At 42.2% G+C, this 18,052-nt stretch overlaps 1 protein-coding gene across 1 annotated transcript in view; it reads left to right on the top strand.

Moving 5' to 3' along the window:
• Nucleotides 1-18,052, top strand: part of LRRC1 (leucine rich repeat containing 1) — a 234,210-nt gene that overhangs the window by 164,478 nt on the left and 51,680 nt on the right. The window contains exons 5-6 of the mRNA XM_033939508.1: nt 1,120-1,176; nt 6,851-6,914. Of these exons, the coding sequence (XP_033795399.1) occupies nt 1,120-1,176; nt 6,851-6,914 (121 nt within the window). The remainder of the gene's footprint in view (nt 1-1,119; nt 1,177-6,850; nt 6,915-18,052) is intronic.

Here is an 18,052-nt window from a genome sequence, read left to right as displayed (position 1 = left end):
ATTGTCTTCGCGCTTTTGTCTTGCGCGCATTTGACTATGAACCGTTTCAGTTTGAAGGCAGCTCCTCATGTCAAGCCTGATTTAGTTCCAGACATTAATGTTCGGAGGCTGAGAAATGTTTCACCCCTTCTGTGTATGTAGATGGAAGATCATGTGCATCTACATTTTCTTCAATTGTATTGTTTTACCAACTGACCTGCATAAATCAAGAAAAAGGAAATAAAAAACATCACCCCAACTAGTTAAACCTATGTTCTTTTTTCATTCCTTATGAGAAAGATCTTAGGCTTTTAAATGTATAGAAGTGTCACACTGTATCAGGTACATAAACCCTAAGATCATAGAAACATAGAAAAAGACGGCAGAAAAGGGCCATAGCCCATCAAGTCTGCCCACTTTAATGACCCCCCCCCCTGTCCACTCTAATGACCAACCCCCCCTGGCTTTACCCTCCTAGAGATCCCACATGTACATCCCATTTACTTTTAAAATCTAGCACGCTGCTGGCCTCAATCACCTGTAGTGGAAGTTCATTCCAACGATCGACCACCCTTTCGGTGAAGAAATACTTTCTGGAGTCTCCATGAAATTTCCCTCCCTTGATTTTCAGCGGGTGTCCGAGGGTCCTTTAAGGAAGAAGATATCATCTTCCACCTCGATTCGGCCCATGATATATTTATACGTCTCGATCATGTCTCCTCTCTCTCTTCGTTCCTTATGTGTCGTAAAAGGCATTGATATAGAACATGTACAATAATATATGTTTTTTGAAATGTGTGGGACAGTGTATAAATTATGGTGAGCAAAATGTAGGTTTAAAACATGGGCCCTCTTATACTAAGGTGTGCTAACCGATTAGCGCGCGCTAATCGAATTAGCGTGCGCTAAACGCAAAGCATGCATGTTAGTCTATGGACGCGTTAGCGTTTAGCACGCGCTAATTCGATTAGCGCATCTTAGTAAAAGAGGGCCTTGGTGGTAGCACTTTCCAGTACAATTTTGTTTTCACATTATTGGTAAGAAAGCTTTTGCTTTGTATTTTGTCATGCGTTTTCTTAAAATTCTTGAACTTTTTTTAAAAATTTATTTTTTATTCTTTTTGATTCTCTTTCTATTCAGCCTGTCTCACCTGGCCTCATTGGAACTGAGAGAAAATTTGCTGACATATTTACCTGAGTAAGTTGATAAATTATAACTGCCGGTTGTGGTTGCTCTTGAGCAGTTGTCTTTGCTAAGAAATCATCTGCCATTTTGTATTCATACACCCAAAGATAGCATGGTCCTACAAGGAAGGAGCAGGTCTAGAAACAATTTCTGATTTTTACTGTAGTTAGTATCAGAGCTCGAGTCACTTCTGTTCTGAACAATGTTGCAGACAGCTGTCCAACTTGACAGCTTTATTATACCAGCTTATGAAAATGTCACAAGCCATGAGATACGTTTGACTAAAATTCTGTTTTGCAGTGCACTATGTTACGCTTATGGTTGGATTTCCCCTAAAGCAGGGGTGTCAAAGTCCCTCCTCGAGGACCGCAATCCAGTCGGGTTTTCAGGATTTCCCCAATGAATATGCATGAGATCTATTTGCATGCACTGTTTTCATTGTATGCTAATAGATCTCATGCATATTCATTGGGGAAAATCCTGAAAACCAGACTGGATTGCGGCCCTCGAGGAGGGACTTTTGACACCCCTGCACTAAAGTAAGTAAAATAACTTTCTTGGAAATATTTTTTGTTCTTTATTGTAAGCTAGCTTTTTTTATAAATTTTTTTTTTTAATGTTACCTCTGTTTTTTTCCATGCTTTTAAAAACAGAAGGGACCCTGAACCATATGGCTTCATGATGTAGTTCTTGTTCAGGTCCTTCTATGCTGAATTTTTGTTAGAGAAACCCTCCAAAGTATATGACACAATCTTTTACAACATAGTTACTATAGTAGATTTGGCCAAAGGCCTGTCAATCTTAGTATCTTGTTTCTGGACATTAACTGTTTGAACCTGGAAGGAAGGAATGGCCTAGTGCAGGGGTGTCCAATGTCGGTCCTCGAGGGCCGCAATCCAGTCGGGTTTTCAGGATTTCCCCAATGAATATGCATGAGATCTATTTGCATGCACTGCTTTCAATGCATATTCATTGGGGAAATCCTGAAAACCCGACTGGATTGCGGCCCTCGAGGACCGACATTGGACACCCCTGACCTAGTGGGTTAGAACTGCACCCTGAAGTTGTGGGGTGAAGCCCAACCCTGCTCCTTGTGACCCCGGGCAAATCACTTAAGGGCAAACTCTATAAGAAGCGCCCAAAAGTTAGGCGCTTATATAGGCACTGTTCAGCGCAATTCAAGTAAAATTTGGTGCTGTTTAGTGAATCATGCTGAGCCGCGCCTATTTGGGCACCTATTTTGGAGGCGCCCATTAAATAGGCCAGCTCTAGGAATACTTAAAAGTTAGGCGCCTAGCTGAGCGCTTAAAAGCACTGATTCTGTAAGAAGGCGCCTAATATATAGCCACACCCACACCTAACATGCATAGCACCTGTTTTTTTGAAGGCCGCCTAAATTTATAGCGACGCCTTGTTACAGAATCACGTTTTTCTTGATAGGCGCTTATGCTTCAATCAGTGCTGATTAAAAAGCTTAATTGGGCTTGTTATTCAATTTAGATAGGCGCCTATCTAGATGGGCGCCTCTGAAATAGGTGCCTAACTTTAGGCGCTGGTTTTAGAATTTGGGCCTTAATCCTCCATTGCCACAGGTAAGTTAGACAAATTGTGAGCCTGTTGGAACAGATAGAGAAAAATGCTTGTGTACCTGAATATAAACCACTTAGACAACCTCCATTGATAGGCAACGGACAAAAATAAGTGGATTCCATATTACTTATCCCAGAGGTAAGCAATGACTTCCTCCGAGCCCATCTTAATGGGTTATGGATTTTGCCTCCAGGAATTTGTCCAAACCATTCTCCAAACCTGTAAATGCCATTCATACTAAATATAAGCTCTAGCTCAGGGGTCTCAAAGTCCCTCCTTGAGGGCCGCAATCCAATCGGGTTTTCAGGATTTTCCCCAATGAATATGCATGAGATCTATGTGCATGCACTGCTTTCAATGCATATTCATTGGGGAAATCCTGAAAACCCGACTGGATTGCGGCCCTCAAGGAGGGACTTTGAGATCCCTACTCTAGCTTAAAGCCTTGTACAACACTAGTCCTCACAGGCTAAAAGTAGCTGGGTTCTCAGGATACCTCTAATGAATATTCCTAAATCAGATTTGCCTGAACTGCCTTCTTGGTATGCAAATCTCTCTCTTGCATGTTCATTGTGGATATCCTGAAAACCTGTCCTGCCAGTAGATCTCAAGGACCGGATTTGGGCAGCCCTGCATTAGGGGCATGATGAAAACAACTTGTTCTATAGCCCTCAAACGCTTGATAAATAATCTGGGCCCCGTGCTTTGAAATCTTGATAATGCCACTATGCGATGTCACCTTATTGTATGGATTTGATAAGCTCTTAAAATCATGTGATTTATTTTATACAGTGATTTGGGCACATTTTTAGTGTAGTAGTTCTCTATCTGAATAAGTATTGGCTACCTCTGTTTAAATTAGTCCTTAGTGCTGAAGGATCAGTGAAGAGGCCTGGGAAAAATGACAAGAGATAATAATCAAAAACCCTTATACAGCCAGCACTGACTTACCAAAACATCAAGAACAAAAACAAAAGTCTTCAGTGAGAACAATTTTGTCTCTGTGCTTTATTGGCAAAATAAATCTCAGGAGTAGGGGCCCTTAAAGCTAGTTAAGCACGCGACATATGGTTAATGCCCAGAAACAGGCTGTTGCATGACTGCATTAAGAACATAAAAACATAACATAAGACCATAAGAAGTTGCCTCCGCTGAGTCAGACCAGAGGTCCATCCTGCCCAGTGGTCCGCTCTCGCGGCGGCCCATCAGGCCTATTTGCCTGAACAGTGTCCCTGACTAATTTTGTAACCGCCTCTAATCCTCTAATCCTATCCCTTTTACCTACCTCTACTACTATCTGTACCCCTCAATCCCTTTGTCCTCCAGGTACCTGTCCAGACCCTCTTTGAAGCCCTGTAGCGTGCTCCTGCTTATCACATCCTCCGGTAGCGCGTTCCATGTGTTCTCCACCCTCTGAGTGAAAAAGAACTTCCTGGCATTTGTTCTAAACCTTTCCCCTTTCAATTTCTCTGAGTGCCCCCTTGTACTTGTGGTTCCCCGTAATTTGAAAAATCTGTCCCTGTCTACCCTTTCTATGCCCTTCATGATCTTGAAGGTTTCTATCATGTCTCCTCTAAGTCTCCGCTTCTCCAGGGAGAAAAGCCCCAGCTTCTTCAGTCTGTCAGTATATGAGAGGTCTTCCATACCCTTTATTAGCTTAGTTGCTCTTTTCTGGACTCTCTCAAGTACCGCCATGTCCTTCTTGAGGTACGGCGACTAGTACTGGACACAGTACTCCAGGTGCGGGCGCACAATTGCATGATACAGTGGCAGGATGACTTCCTTCGTCCTGGTCGTGATACCCTTCTTAATGATGCCCAACATTCTATTTGCCTTCCTTGAGGCTGTGGCGCACTGCGCCGACGCCTTCAATGATGTGTCTACCATCACTCCCAGGTCTCTTTCAAGGTTACTCACCCCTAGCTGTGATCCCCCCCATTTTGTAAGTGAACATCGGGTTCTTTTTCCCTACATGCATGACCTTGCATTTCCCTATGTTGAAGCTCATTTGCCACTTTTTGGCCCACTCTTCCAGCGCTGTCAGATCTTTTTAGAGATTTTTGCAGTCCTCCTTGCTTTCAACCCTGCTGTATAATTTGGTGTCATCCGCAAATTTAATAACCTCACATTTTGTTCCTGCTTCCAGGTCGTTAATAAATATATTGAACAGGAGCGGTCCCAGCACCGACCCCTGCGGAACTCCGCTCGTGACCCATTGCCAGTCTGAGTAATGGTCCTTTATTCCAACTCTTTGTTTCCTGTCCGCTAGCCAGTTTTTGATCCATCGATGGACCTCCCCTTGCACCCCGTGGTTCCATAGCTTCCTTAGCAGTCTTTCATGTGGTACCTTGTCGAAGGCTTTTTGGAAGTCAAGGTAAATGATGTCTATAGATTCCCCTTTATCCACCTGGTTGTTCACCCCCTCAAAGAAGTATAATAAGTTGGTGAGGCATGACCTGCCCTTGCAGAAGCCATGCTGGCTCGGCTTTAGCTGCCCAGTGTTTTCGATGTGTTCCCAGATGCAGTCTTTAATCAGCGCTTCCATCATCTTTCCCGGGACCGAGGTCAAGCTCACCGGCCTGTAGTTTCCTGGATCTCCCCTTGAACCTTTCTTGAAGATGTGCGTGACATTTGCTATTTTCCAGTCTTCCGGAATTTCTCCAGTTTTTAAGGATAGGTTGCATATTTGTCTAAGTGGCTCAGCTATTTCGTTCCTTAGTTCCTTGAGTATCCTTGGGTGAATGCCGTCCGGACCTGGCGATTTGTCGCTCTTTAGCCTGTCTATCTGCTAAAGAGTGTAGTGGTAATTTTCTATTTCTGCATAACTGGACGTTACAGATTTTAAAAAATTTTTCTGAATTTTTCTGTCAGGCGGTAAGGCACGAGTGTAGAGTGGGCATGGAAGCATTAGCCAGCAAATAAGTTGTACTTACTCTGCATTAACTGGCTAATGCAGAGTAGAGAATGACATGGGAACAAATTTTTCCAACGTCAACATCCAGACTCCCCCCCCCCTCTTTTCTACTGTCCAGCTCTGACTCCAACTTCTACTGATAATAGGTTTTAAATTTTTTGTTCTTCATCTAAAGTACTGGTATGCATATCCTTTGTCCTGATCTAAAGTTATATTTATCTAAAAATAAAATGATAACTTACAACATTGTAATATATAGTAAATATTTTTATTTTGAAGCTGGAGTCGGAACGTTTTTGACGACTCCAGCGCCACCTGAAATTGCTTCCCTCTGCGACTCCACAGCCCTGCACGTAAGCTGTAGCAAGACACTTACGCACTATACTGTCAGGATAAAGGAAACGGCTTTGTGTTTAGATGTAAGAGGGACTTGCACATGGTTGGAACATTGGTTGGGTTCCCACTTGTACGTACAACTTGCCCTCTCTTTTACGAAACCTGATAGTGCGGGCCAATGCAATAAATGCTTTGACACCTATAGGGATTTCATGGGCATCGGAGCATTTGCCGTGCAGATTCGTAAAAGAAATCCTTAGAAAATACAGTATACCCTCAACAAATTTTTGCAACCACAGTTAAACCAGGCCTGTGGTTGCTGTGACAGTAGGCCGATGCCGGTTGCACCAGCATTCTATAACAGAGTCCAGGTACCCAGATGCCGTAATTGATATATTCATGCCACGCTGCATCAAGGCATGCAAATGGAAAGATCACTTATAAAATGGCCCCCGTTATGAATAACTTATCCATGTAATGTTATGCCAGAATTTTCAACGTTCAAACCTAAATGCAATGTAGCTCACAATACACATAAGGTTATTTGAATAAATTATCAGAATAACTATTTGTTCAGACTGCTGAATATTATTCCGCAAGGAATTTAGACTGTGTTGTCTCTTGAAACACTCATATCCTTATGGGATTTTACAGATGGAAGCATGAGTGATGTATGTTAAATTTAAAAGGATTTCTGGATGATGATATTTAGTGGGGGAAAAAATATCTGTTTTTCATAGCCTTAAACTCAAGCCATTTTGTGAGACACTATCAGATATTTTTTTTTCCTTTTCTTCATGGTAACAGCTGTTCAAATTGCTGTATTCATTCCTTGTTTTTTGACAGGTCTCTTGCCCAGCTCCACAGATTAGAGGAGCTTGATCTGGGAAACAATGAACTTTATACTTTGGTAAGATTTCATTTATTTGCCTCAATTTGATTTTTTTGATTCGTACGAGCTTTCCAGTGAGTTGCCTAAGATGGGCTACAATGACATATAACCCCTGTCTACAGGTATATTACATCAAATATCAAATTCATAATATACTTGAATCGAAAATGGTTTGATAAAAAACAGAACAAGCATCATTGCAGCTACAAATCTTTTTGTGATATGTTCTGTAGTAAGATCTACAATTCTCATAATTTGACATGTTTAAGATTTTAAACTTAATTAATTGCCTTTCTGAACCCAAGCTTAAGGTGAATTGTAGTGAGGTATCTTAAGTAGTTACCTGCCCCAGAGAGCTTACATTCCAAGGGCTGGAATTACATATCTGTGCTACTACAAGGTTCTCTTTTATGTTACGGTGCCTGTCTGATGATGATATGTGTTAATAGTGGTACAGCCTCAGCACTCTGAGGTTGTGGGTTCAAACCCACACTGCTCCTTATGACCCTAGTCAAGTCACTCAATCCCCCCATTGCCCCAGGTACATTAGATAGATTGTGAGTCCACAGGGATAGACAGGGAAAAATGATTGAGGATCTGAATAAAATTCATGTAAACCGTTCTGAGCTCCCCTGGGAGAAAGGTATAGAAAATTGAAAACCCCCCAAAAATAAGCTGTTCCAAATAAGAATAATGAAAGATGATATTCAGACAAATACCAAATTTGAATAATGGGCATTGAGCCTTAACATAACAAATAAAAGAAGCAAAGTGAAATGGGAGATCGTATTTATTTCATTAGGATTTAGCACAGTAGAACCCAGGATTATTCATACTCCAATTTAAATCACTATTCAGCTGAGTACGGAAAGGGAATGGGACTTGACATACTGTACTGCCTTTCTGAAGTTTCAATCAAAGCGGTTTATATCTTACTAGTATTTTAGCCCGTTACATTAACGGGTGCTAGAAGTCTGGTCAGCTCTCGTAGTCCCTTGCCGCCGCCTCCCCCCCTTCCCGACAAACCTGCCGACTCCAGCAGCGTCTGCAGCACTGTACACATGCTGCTTCGGGGCCTTCTATGACCAATATGAGAGTATATGGACTAAACAAGTAAATTTAGATCTACTTGAAGGATTGAAAACATGTCAACCAGTTCACAAATTGAGCAAATTATATAACAAGCTATAATAAGGTTTTGGTATTATTCCTGATGGTAATGATGGATGAGGGAGTGAATTTTTATCTTTTGTATAGATACTGATTGATTATAAGTGCTTAGTTGATTATCATTATTTATATATAAATTTGTTGGCATGAAAAACACTTTTTGTTGGCACTTTTTGGCACTTGTTGGCACTTTTTGTTGGCACTTTTTGTTGGCATGAAAAACAAAATAAAGTAAAAAAAAAAAGAAAAAACCCTAAAACATATCAAAAATAAAAAAAAATACCCACAGCCATTATTTATACAATTTCTGTTCTAATAATTCTTGATATATTCTGCAAGTTGGTACTTTATTGAAAGTACTTTAAAAGCTCAAATGATTGAATATTGATATATGAAGAGGATAAGGCATCTGTCATTGTTTTACTGGTCAATGTCACCACTTTTATACTTTAGATTTTTGTCCCGTCCTTCCAAAAGCTCAGAACAGGTTACAATAAGACATTCACAGAGTAAGACGAGGTTAGAGACAGTAATTTACAAAGGACAAGTGATCTATATAAGGACGTGAGGTTACAAGTTTATTAACAGCCTTCAAGGCGGTTATGCATAGTTAAAATAAAAGGGAAAACATAAAGGCCCTGATTCTGCAAAGTGCCGTCCCGATTTTAGGCAGCTGTAGGCGTCCTACAGCTGTCTAATCAGCCAATCGGGATGCACGTTTTTAAAAATAATGCTCCCCAGGCAGACCGCCTATATTGTAGTCGCCTCCGGGAGTCTAGGGAGACCCGCAAGACGCCTAAGCTCGCCTAAGGACCTTAGGCGAACCTACGCTTCTCCCTAGTAGAGGAAGAGATGCTGGACTACATTGTAAGTAGACGCAGCCGCTATACTTATCGCAGCAAGGAATCTCCCTGCCGCAATAAGTATAGCGGCTGCAGCCGCTTATCCGATCACCGGCAGGAGGGTGCCGAATACCTCCTGCTGGAACCCCCCCCAAAACTCCCAATGGCAGGAGGGTGCTGAACCCCTCCTGCCGGAAAGCCGCCCCCGCCCCTGAAACTAGATCGCTCGCAAGAGGGTGCCGAACCCCTCCTGCCGGAACACCCCCCAAACTCCCAATCGCCGGCAGGAGGGTGCCCAACCCCTCTTGCCAGAAAGCCAGACCCCCATGGTAATGACCTCCCCCCCCCTTGATGACTCCCCTAACCTCCCTCCAACTAACCTTTAAATGTTGGCCGGCTGGACGGGTCTTGCTGCCGTCCAGCCGACAGGCCCGCCTCGTTGAAATGAGAAGGGCCCGCCCCTTCCCGGTTCATCCCCGCTAAGTCTAAGGCCTGATTGGCCCAGGCTCTAGAAGCCTAGACCAATCAGGCCTTAGGAATAGCGGGTCCGCCCATCCCCACTAACCTTAAGGTGTGATTGGCCTCTCCTTGTCAGTGGTTCGCGGTCGGAAAATACCGCAAATGACCGGGACTGCGAACCACCGACCGCGAATGACCGGGGGAACACTGTATACTCTCTCAACTAAGGGCTCCTTTTACTAAGCTGCGTTAGGGCATTAACACGTGGAATAGCGTATGCTAATACCAGCATTGAGCTGGCGTTAGTTCTAGCCATGTAGCACGGGGTTAGAGCGCGCAAATCTGCTTTATGCGCTAAAAACACTAGCACACCTTAGTTAAAGAAGCCCTAAATCTTCTAAATGGATCACCTCAGCTATAGACCCCCCTTCAATGGGTAGGAGAGTTGGAGTCTCCATTTTTTTTCGTGCGTCATTATCAATACAAATCATTAACCAACTTATTGATCCTAATTGCACTACACAATGTTAATGTTCTATTAATCTATATGCACCTAATACTGCCTCCCTGAATTTTTTTTCTATACCTGTTATCTACAATTCCAAATTTTGAACCCCTCCCAGTTATTTTAGCTGGTGATTTTAATATCCCTTATGACCAATTCATTGACAAACAATCCAAAAGTAAATTATCTCCACAAAAATCTACATCATTTCATTCACTCATCACACATTTGTTGTTAGTTGATCCATGGAGAATACAACATCCTTCTACTAGAGAATATACTTATCATTCTATCCCACATCACAGTTTCCTAGATTATATTGTATTTTTATTTTGCAATCACTGTTTGAATTCTGTTGTTACTACATATATTTCACCAATTCTCATATCTGATCATGCTATAATTACTGTTTCTCTCCAATGGAATATTACTTTACCACCTAAATCCCTTCTTTGGAAATTGCAAACATCACTTCTTGTTTCTTGCTGATGAAGAGAGATCATATTACATATTAAACAATTTATAAATGACTTTTTCAAAACGAACTCATCTGTAGGCGACAATCCTTTGTTAATTTGGGAAGCTTGTAAAGCAACCCTGCGGGGTGAATTCATCTGAATTAATGCTCGTAAATCTAAATTAGAAAAAGCTTCCACAATTAAACTAGAACAACTAATTAAATATGAAGAAAACAATTACATTCAAATAAATGATCCTCAAATTTATAATAAAATATGTCAACTTAAATATGAATGTAATAAATTTCTCTCAACACAAGCTAGACAGCAAATTTTTATGTCCGAGTCTACGGACTCCTTTTACTAAGCTGCGCTAGCGGTTTTAGCGCGCGCTGCATTGCCGCGCATGCTAGACGCTAATGCCAGCATTGAGGTGGCATTAGTTCTTGGCACATAGCGTGGGGTTAGTGCGCATGGCAATGCTGCATGCGCCAAAAACGCTAGCACACCTTAGTAAAAGGAACCCTAAGTACTATGCTGAAAATAACAAATGCAGTAGACTATTAGCATCATATCAAAAAAGGAAAAAAAAAAGAACTCCAATTTCTTCCATTAATAATAATGCTAATATAACTTGACATTCTCAGTGCCTTTAATGAGTTTTACACTAAGGGGTCCTTTTACTAAGGCATGCTAGTGCGTCTTAGCACGCGCTAAATGTTAACTTGTCCATTATATCCTATGGACGCATTAGCACGCGTTAGCATTTAGCGTGCACTAAGACGCACTAGCACGCCTTAGTAAAAGGACCCCTAAGTTGTATCAATCTGAATCTTCTGCAGATAATTCTTTGTTAACAATTTTTCTTGAGAATTTGGAAAGCCCTAAATGGTCAGACAAACTTCTTAATGAGACCAGAGATAAAAGAAGGAATTTTAGATGCATTAACGCAACTTCAAATTGGAAAATCGCCGGGACCTGATGGAATACCTGTAGAATTTTATTAAATCTTCCAAACACGAACTCATAGATTATCTTCTTCAATTATACAACTATCTTTCCCCAGATAATGTTCTTAAATCACTTTACAGAAGCAATTATCACAGTTATTCCTAAGCCTAATAGGGATCCACTCGTGGTTCAAAACCAATATCTCTGCTTAATATTGATTATAAACTATATGCTAAAACAATAGTGAAAAGATTAAAAACATTATTGGTAAAGTTATCCATCCCAACCAACTGGATTTATGCCAGTTCACTTAATTTCTGTGAGCCCACCAAAGCATATTTCTCAAATTGCTGAATCACAAAGTTGTCCTCTCATTGCCTTACCACTTGACGCAGAGAAGGCGTTTGATAGAGTAGAGTGGAACTACTTGTTCAATATTTTACAATGGTTTGGTGCGTATTCCTTTATAATTCAAAAAATTAAAGTACTATACTCTAACCCAGTGTATCACAAACTGTGTGCCCTGGCAAGGAGGAGAGTGCTGGCTGACTGCTTGCAGGATGTGCCTCTCATGGTGATTGGCACATCCTGTAGGCAGTCAGCCAGGAAGCTCCTCCTCTATCCATGCTTCCTTTCCTCCAGGCTCCCACATCGGCGAAATGACAGGTACAGGGCCACAGCCAGAGGGCCTCTGCACATGCTTTTTGTAACTTGTTGAAACTTTCAATAAAATTTCATTAAATAAAAGAATACTATCTTAGCACACAGATTTTGGGCACCTAATTTTTAGCGCTCTTTATAGAGTTCTTCCCATAATGTGCATTTGTGAGGGAAGGATTTGAACTCTTGCTCCCAGGTTCATAACCCTTTGGTTTATGTAATGTGAAAGAGTTGTTGCAGGGTGTGTGCTGTTCTGTATGTTTGTTTATGCGTTGTGTATATTTTTATGTAACTTGTATAGAATTTGGGCTATAAATAATTTTAAATAAATAAACCATTAGGCTACTTTTCATTCAACCATCATGGAGCTAGACTGAAACCTTCAAATGAATTTTTACAAAATTAACGTTGGATTTTACTGGCTTTTGAGGATTTTAGCACATGCCCCCCAACCCTATATGTCATGCCTGTCTATCCAAGTTAGATTGTAAGCTCTTCTAAGTAGGGACCATCTATTAAATGTCAAAATGTATAGCCTTTCAACGCTATATAAGTGATAAGTAGTAGTAAACGGTGAGGTAAATGCTCCGACGTTCAAAGAATTGCTATGAGCATCGAAGCATTTGCCTTGCTGGCCCGTGCTAAAAAGCTGTAATGCCATTCAGTAAAAGGAGCCCTAAATGCAGACTGTACTGGTAGTCCACAAAGTAGATTCCTTTTCTGCCATCAAAGCAGGAATGCAGGTAAATTCTTGAAAGTGAAAGCAAGGATCCTAGGAGAGACCTTTAAACAGCGAAAGAGAAAAGTAAAGTTTTCTAGCCGACGCTTATGAATGCTAAAATGCAGGTGTACAAATTTAGAATTAAACTGAGTGGCTAGAGTCCTCGGAAAAAGCCAAAGTCAGTAGAAAACCCATCAGTCTGGGAACTATGCAAATATGTCCCAGTTATAGCTGAAAAATGGTTCAGTTCATTTCCTCTCAGAATGTTTTTATGCTATTATGATAGATAACAGCACATCGCCGTCTGCAGGAATGCGGTCTCCTCATTTAGCGTCAATTACAGGGTTTTGATTGAAGACATCCAGTATGATCTTACTCACCAGGGATTTGCAAATCATTGGGATGTGTGGCATGGCGGTGCATAAATAATAAATTAATCCTTAAGTGGGTTTGTCTGTCCTAAAACTGTGATTCAGACAAGAAAGGGCCTTGCACAGGCTAGTGATTGATAAGTAAATAATCACCAGGAGATATGATATGAAAATAAGAATTCTTTTCCTTGTCTGGCTTATTTTTCATTATTCCTATCTCTAGGCTTTTCTCACATATCACATAATAATAAGCAGAGCCTTTCATCTTTTATAATGCTAGAGCAAGTGATGGTGCAGAACTGTGTGGTTCCTGAGGAATTAAAAGGAAATTAGAGGGGGGAGGGGCTTGTTGACTAGCCAGGTTGTGCCGAGTTGCATGTTGGTGCATCTCCTCCCCCCCCCCCCAATGCTTATTGGAGGAGATGAGCAGAAAGCTGTATTGATTTTCCTTTGTCACCTGGGGCCTAACTTAAGCAGTAGGAGAGGAGGATTTGGCCTGAGACAATTTTATTTATCCCCTTCCTCTCATTTAGATTGATATGAGAGAGTTGGCAAGTGGAGAGGATTTCAGTCATCTGGGGAAGAAGGGTAAGATGGAAATAATGGAAGAGGGCATAGGGATCTTCGGAGGTCTTCGCAGTCTACTTCTAATTGGTCTCCTGCAATGCCGCCTCTTCCCCCCCCCTTCAATTTGTGCAAAACTCTGCTGCATGACTCATCTACCAATCTCTTTACACTCATGTCAACCCTCTCTTTAAATCACTTCACTGTCTCCCTATTCACCTTCACATACAGTTCAAGCTCCTATTGCTGACCTACAAGTGTGTTCATCCTACTGCCCCTCAATATCTCTCCTTATACACCTCCCAGAGAACTCCCTTCCTCAGATAAGCTGCTCTTAGCTGTACCCTTCTCCTCCACTGCCAATTCCAGACTTCATTCCTTTTATCTAGCTGCCCCCTGTGCCTGGAATAAATTACCCGAGTTTGTCCACCAAGCCCCATCCCTTACCTTATTTAAAAGCAGACAGAAAACCCACTTTTTTTGATATAGCCTTAAATCCATAACCCTACTCCCCACTACCCACTAACCCGGCCAGCAGATTAGCTGTTCCCCTTAACTGTATCCATGGCATCCTGTTTGTCTGTTTAGATTGTAAGCTCTTTCGAGCAGGCACTGTCTTATTTGTGACTCTGTACAGTGCTATGTACATCTGGTAGCACTATAGAAATAATTAATAGTCCATAGTCTGTTATTAAGACATGGGGGAAGCCTCTGCTTACCCTGGATCGGTAGCATGGAATGTACTAGTGACCTGGATTGGCCACCGTGAGAACGAACTACTGGTCTTGATGGACCATTGGTCTGACCCAGTAAGGCTATTCTTATATTCTTAATATCTGGCGAGGGATATAAAAAGATTTGACGCAGTCCAGAGGAAGGCGACGAAAATGTTAGGGGTTTGAACCAAAAGAAGTACGAGAAGAGACTGAAAGACCTAAACATGTATACTCTAGAAGAGGGCCAGGGGAGATATGATACAGACATTTAAATACTTGAAAGATATTAATATAGAACCAAATCTTTTCCAGAGAAGGGAAAATGGTAAAGCTAGAGGGCATAACTTGAGGTTGTAGGGAGGAAGACTTTGGAGTAATGTTAGGAATGCCCTCCCGAAGGAGGTGGTGGAGAGGAAAATGATGATGAAATTTTAAAAAGCGTGGGATAAACACAGAGGATCTCTAATTAGAAAACAAATGGTATAAATTAAAGAACTAACACTGGTATTGGACAGACTTGTACGGTTTGTGTCCCATATATGGTGATTCAGTGTAGAATAGGTTGCGGAGGCATCAGTGGGAATTCCACTAACTTGGAACATGAGGACATTACTGGCCAGACTTTACAGTAAATATCCTGCAAACAACGGGATGTTTGGATAGGCTGGAGTGAGCTTAGATGGCAACTTCAGCAGTTGGAACTTAGGACAATGCCAGGTAGAGTTCTGCAAGGTTCTTCACTTTCTCCCTCACTGTTCAATGTTTATTTGGCATTCTTGGGCAATAAACCAACAAGTCTAGGCTTGAAATTATATAGCTATGCAAATGATATAACTATTGTAATCCTTATTTCTTTATTAAAATTGGATACTCAACATTTCTTATCATCCATAATTATGTTTGTTGAGCAAAGCTCAAAAGAATTTAGACTAAAATTAAACTCTAATACAACTTAAGATTTTTTTTGCCAAGTCGAGCTAATAAGATTAAAGAAAATTCTTTAACGTTGAATTGAATTAATTATCCTATCAGTCCATTTATTAAAATCTTAGGATATGACTTCTTTCAAAAGAGTAAGTTGCATTATTGAAATGGGCCGGCCTAGCAAAGGCCCCAAGGCTATTGATGAAAACCGCGTCTAAATTAATCCTCATGGCAGCTCTGTGGCCAAGTTAATAGCACACTGAGCTGCAGCTAGACAGAAGTACTGCTTGACAGGGGAGGAGGGAATGGGAAGGGAGAAGGGGTACTGCTGGACATGAGAAGAGGAAGAGGTGCTGCTGGACAGGGGGCAGGGAAAGGGAAGGGAGAAGAGGTGCTACTGGACCTTGCAGAAGGGGAGGGAAAGGAAAGATGCTACACACTGGAGGGGAGGGGAGATGGTAGATGGGGAGAGAGCATATTAGCTGTAAGTGGGGTTGGAGGGAGGGAAGGAAGGAAAATTGTTACAGGAGGAGTGAGAGTGATGAGAGAGGAAGAAATGGACATGGGGTGAGAAGAGGGAGAAATGGTGCATGGGGAGAGAACATGGGTTGGGGAGTGGGAAGGAAGGATGCCATTCGAGGGAAGAAGCAAGGAGAGAAAGTGTTGAGGAGGCAAAAAGGGTTGGACTCATGGAGAGGGCGAGATGGATGAGGAGGACAGAAAGGAGGGAAGGAGAAATGTCACACTCGGGGGGGGGGGGGAAGGGGAGAGGGCAGAGAGTGAAAAGTTGGACTCATGGAGGGAGAGAGAGAGAGAGAGATGTTGGTTGGGGAGGGAAGGAAGAGGACTGCAGGGGGCAGAAAGGTGGAAGGGAAAGAGAAATGTTACACTGGGGGGGGGGAGGAGAGATGACTAAAGGAAGTGAGAGATATCAGACCAGGGAATAGAAGGGAAGGAGGGGAGTCTGGTAGTGCTATAGAAATAATAATATTAGTAGTAGTAGAGAGAGATGGCAGATTAAGGGAAGGAGAGGAGAGAGATGCCAGACTGGGAAGGGAGGAAAGGAAGGAGAGAGATGTTGGACCACTGGGAGGAGGGAGGAAAGGAGAGAGATGTCAGACCATGGAAATAGGGAGGGAAGGAGAGAGAGATAGGAAGGGAAGGTAAGACATGGAAAAGTAGATATTGAGAAGAAAGCAGACAAATTGAAAAATTGAATGTTAACTTAATGCCAAAGATGGATGCAAGACAGACAGTAAAGATGGAGAGAAAAACAGTCAATGGATAAGATGGCACTGGAAACAGTTAAAAGCACAGAAAAATAAAGTCAATTGAAATGTATCAGTTTTGAGAATTTATATCTGCTATGTATATTGTGTGTATATGAAAAATGAATGGCAAAAAATTGAATTACAATTAGTAAAGGGGGCGGGATCTGGGGAAGAGCATGGGTTGGTCTAGGGTGGATTTGGTAAGTCTGTGGTGGGGGGGTACTCAGTTGATATTTGTTAGACTTCCCTGCTGGCACTCCCTACTGGCATTTCAGGGCCTGTCTGGAGGGCCTCTGCGCATGCGTAGATGCCAGTGTGATGATGTTACGCATACGTGAGATGTCAGCACGGCGACGTCCGTGCACATATGGGTGCCTCGGGCCGTGGCCACTACCTTTAGTGTGCCCTGGCTCAAGAAAGTTTGAGAGACACTGTTTTAGATCATTTTGAATGAGTAGAAAATAGACTTTCTTAACGAAACACCACCTTATTTTTTCTGCCTCAGAAAAAATTTGTATATACAAAAGATTTCTTAATAGAACCCTATCCTTTCAGGCAGGACTTTGGAACAAAAGTTTTAGAGGTTTGATCTTAAATTCTTCATCTTACCAGGCCTTTAGAAGATAGTTGAAACTTATCTGTTTGATAAATATGTATAATCTAGGTAAGTTGTTAATTTCTTAGCGTTATATTTTATACTAGTTTTTTAGCCCGTTACATTAGCGGGTGCTAGAATAGATGTGTAGACTTAGGCATTTCTTTCTTTCTTTTTCTTTCTGTCTCTCTCCCTGCCCCCTTTCTTTCTGTCTGTCTTTCTTTCTGTCTCTTTCCCTGGCCCCCCTGTCTGTCTTTCTTTCTGTCGCTCTCCCTTCCCCCTGTCTGTCTGTCGCTCTCCCTGGCCCCCTGTCTGTCTTCCCCCGGACAGCCACAGCGCCCGCCCACCTACCAGTCTCGCGCTCCCAGCCGGGACTTCTGAGCGCCGTCACCCCAGCCAATCGTCGGCCTTGGTCTCAGCCGCTCCGCAGTGCTAGGCGGGCGCAGCCCATGCCGCTGTCACGCCAACCCGCCGCTGAGCCAGCCAATGTACATCACCCTTGTGGCTGGCGTTGTGAAGGGGCGGCGCGGTGCAGCCTGCTCTGAGGGGAGGGGGAAGACCGCTGTCTTTTCCACCTCCAGTTTCGCTCCGCTCTTGTTTCTGTGACGTAGTAAGCGCGCATGCGCACTCTTGCCGGCACATCCCGACAAATCAGATCTCAGGGAACACGCGGTGAGAGTGCGCATGCGCGCTTAGCATTTTATTACTATAGATATAATGTACTGTGCCATGTGGTGTAAATTCACAGTTTTTACCTCTTATTGTAAACTGCACTGAACTGTGAGGTATTGTGGTATATAAATAAATGTATTATTATTATTATTATGTAGACTATGACCCAGAAATATCAAAGAAGAGAAAAGTTAATTCATGTATTTTTAATGAGAATAACTAATGGGCACACTGGATGGACCGTTCAGGTCTATATCTACTGTCGTTTACTATGTTG

Source organism: Geotrypetes seraphini, chromosome 3, assembly GCF_902459505.1.
Source record: "Geotrypetes seraphini chromosome 3, aGeoSer1.1, whole genome shotgun sequence".
In the NCBI taxonomy this organism is placed as follows: domain Eukaryota; kingdom Metazoa; phylum Chordata; class Amphibia; order Gymnophiona; family Dermophiidae; genus Geotrypetes; species Geotrypetes seraphini.
Note: the sequence above shows the minus strand (reverse complement) of the source record. Positions and strands in the feature narration are given on the sequence as shown.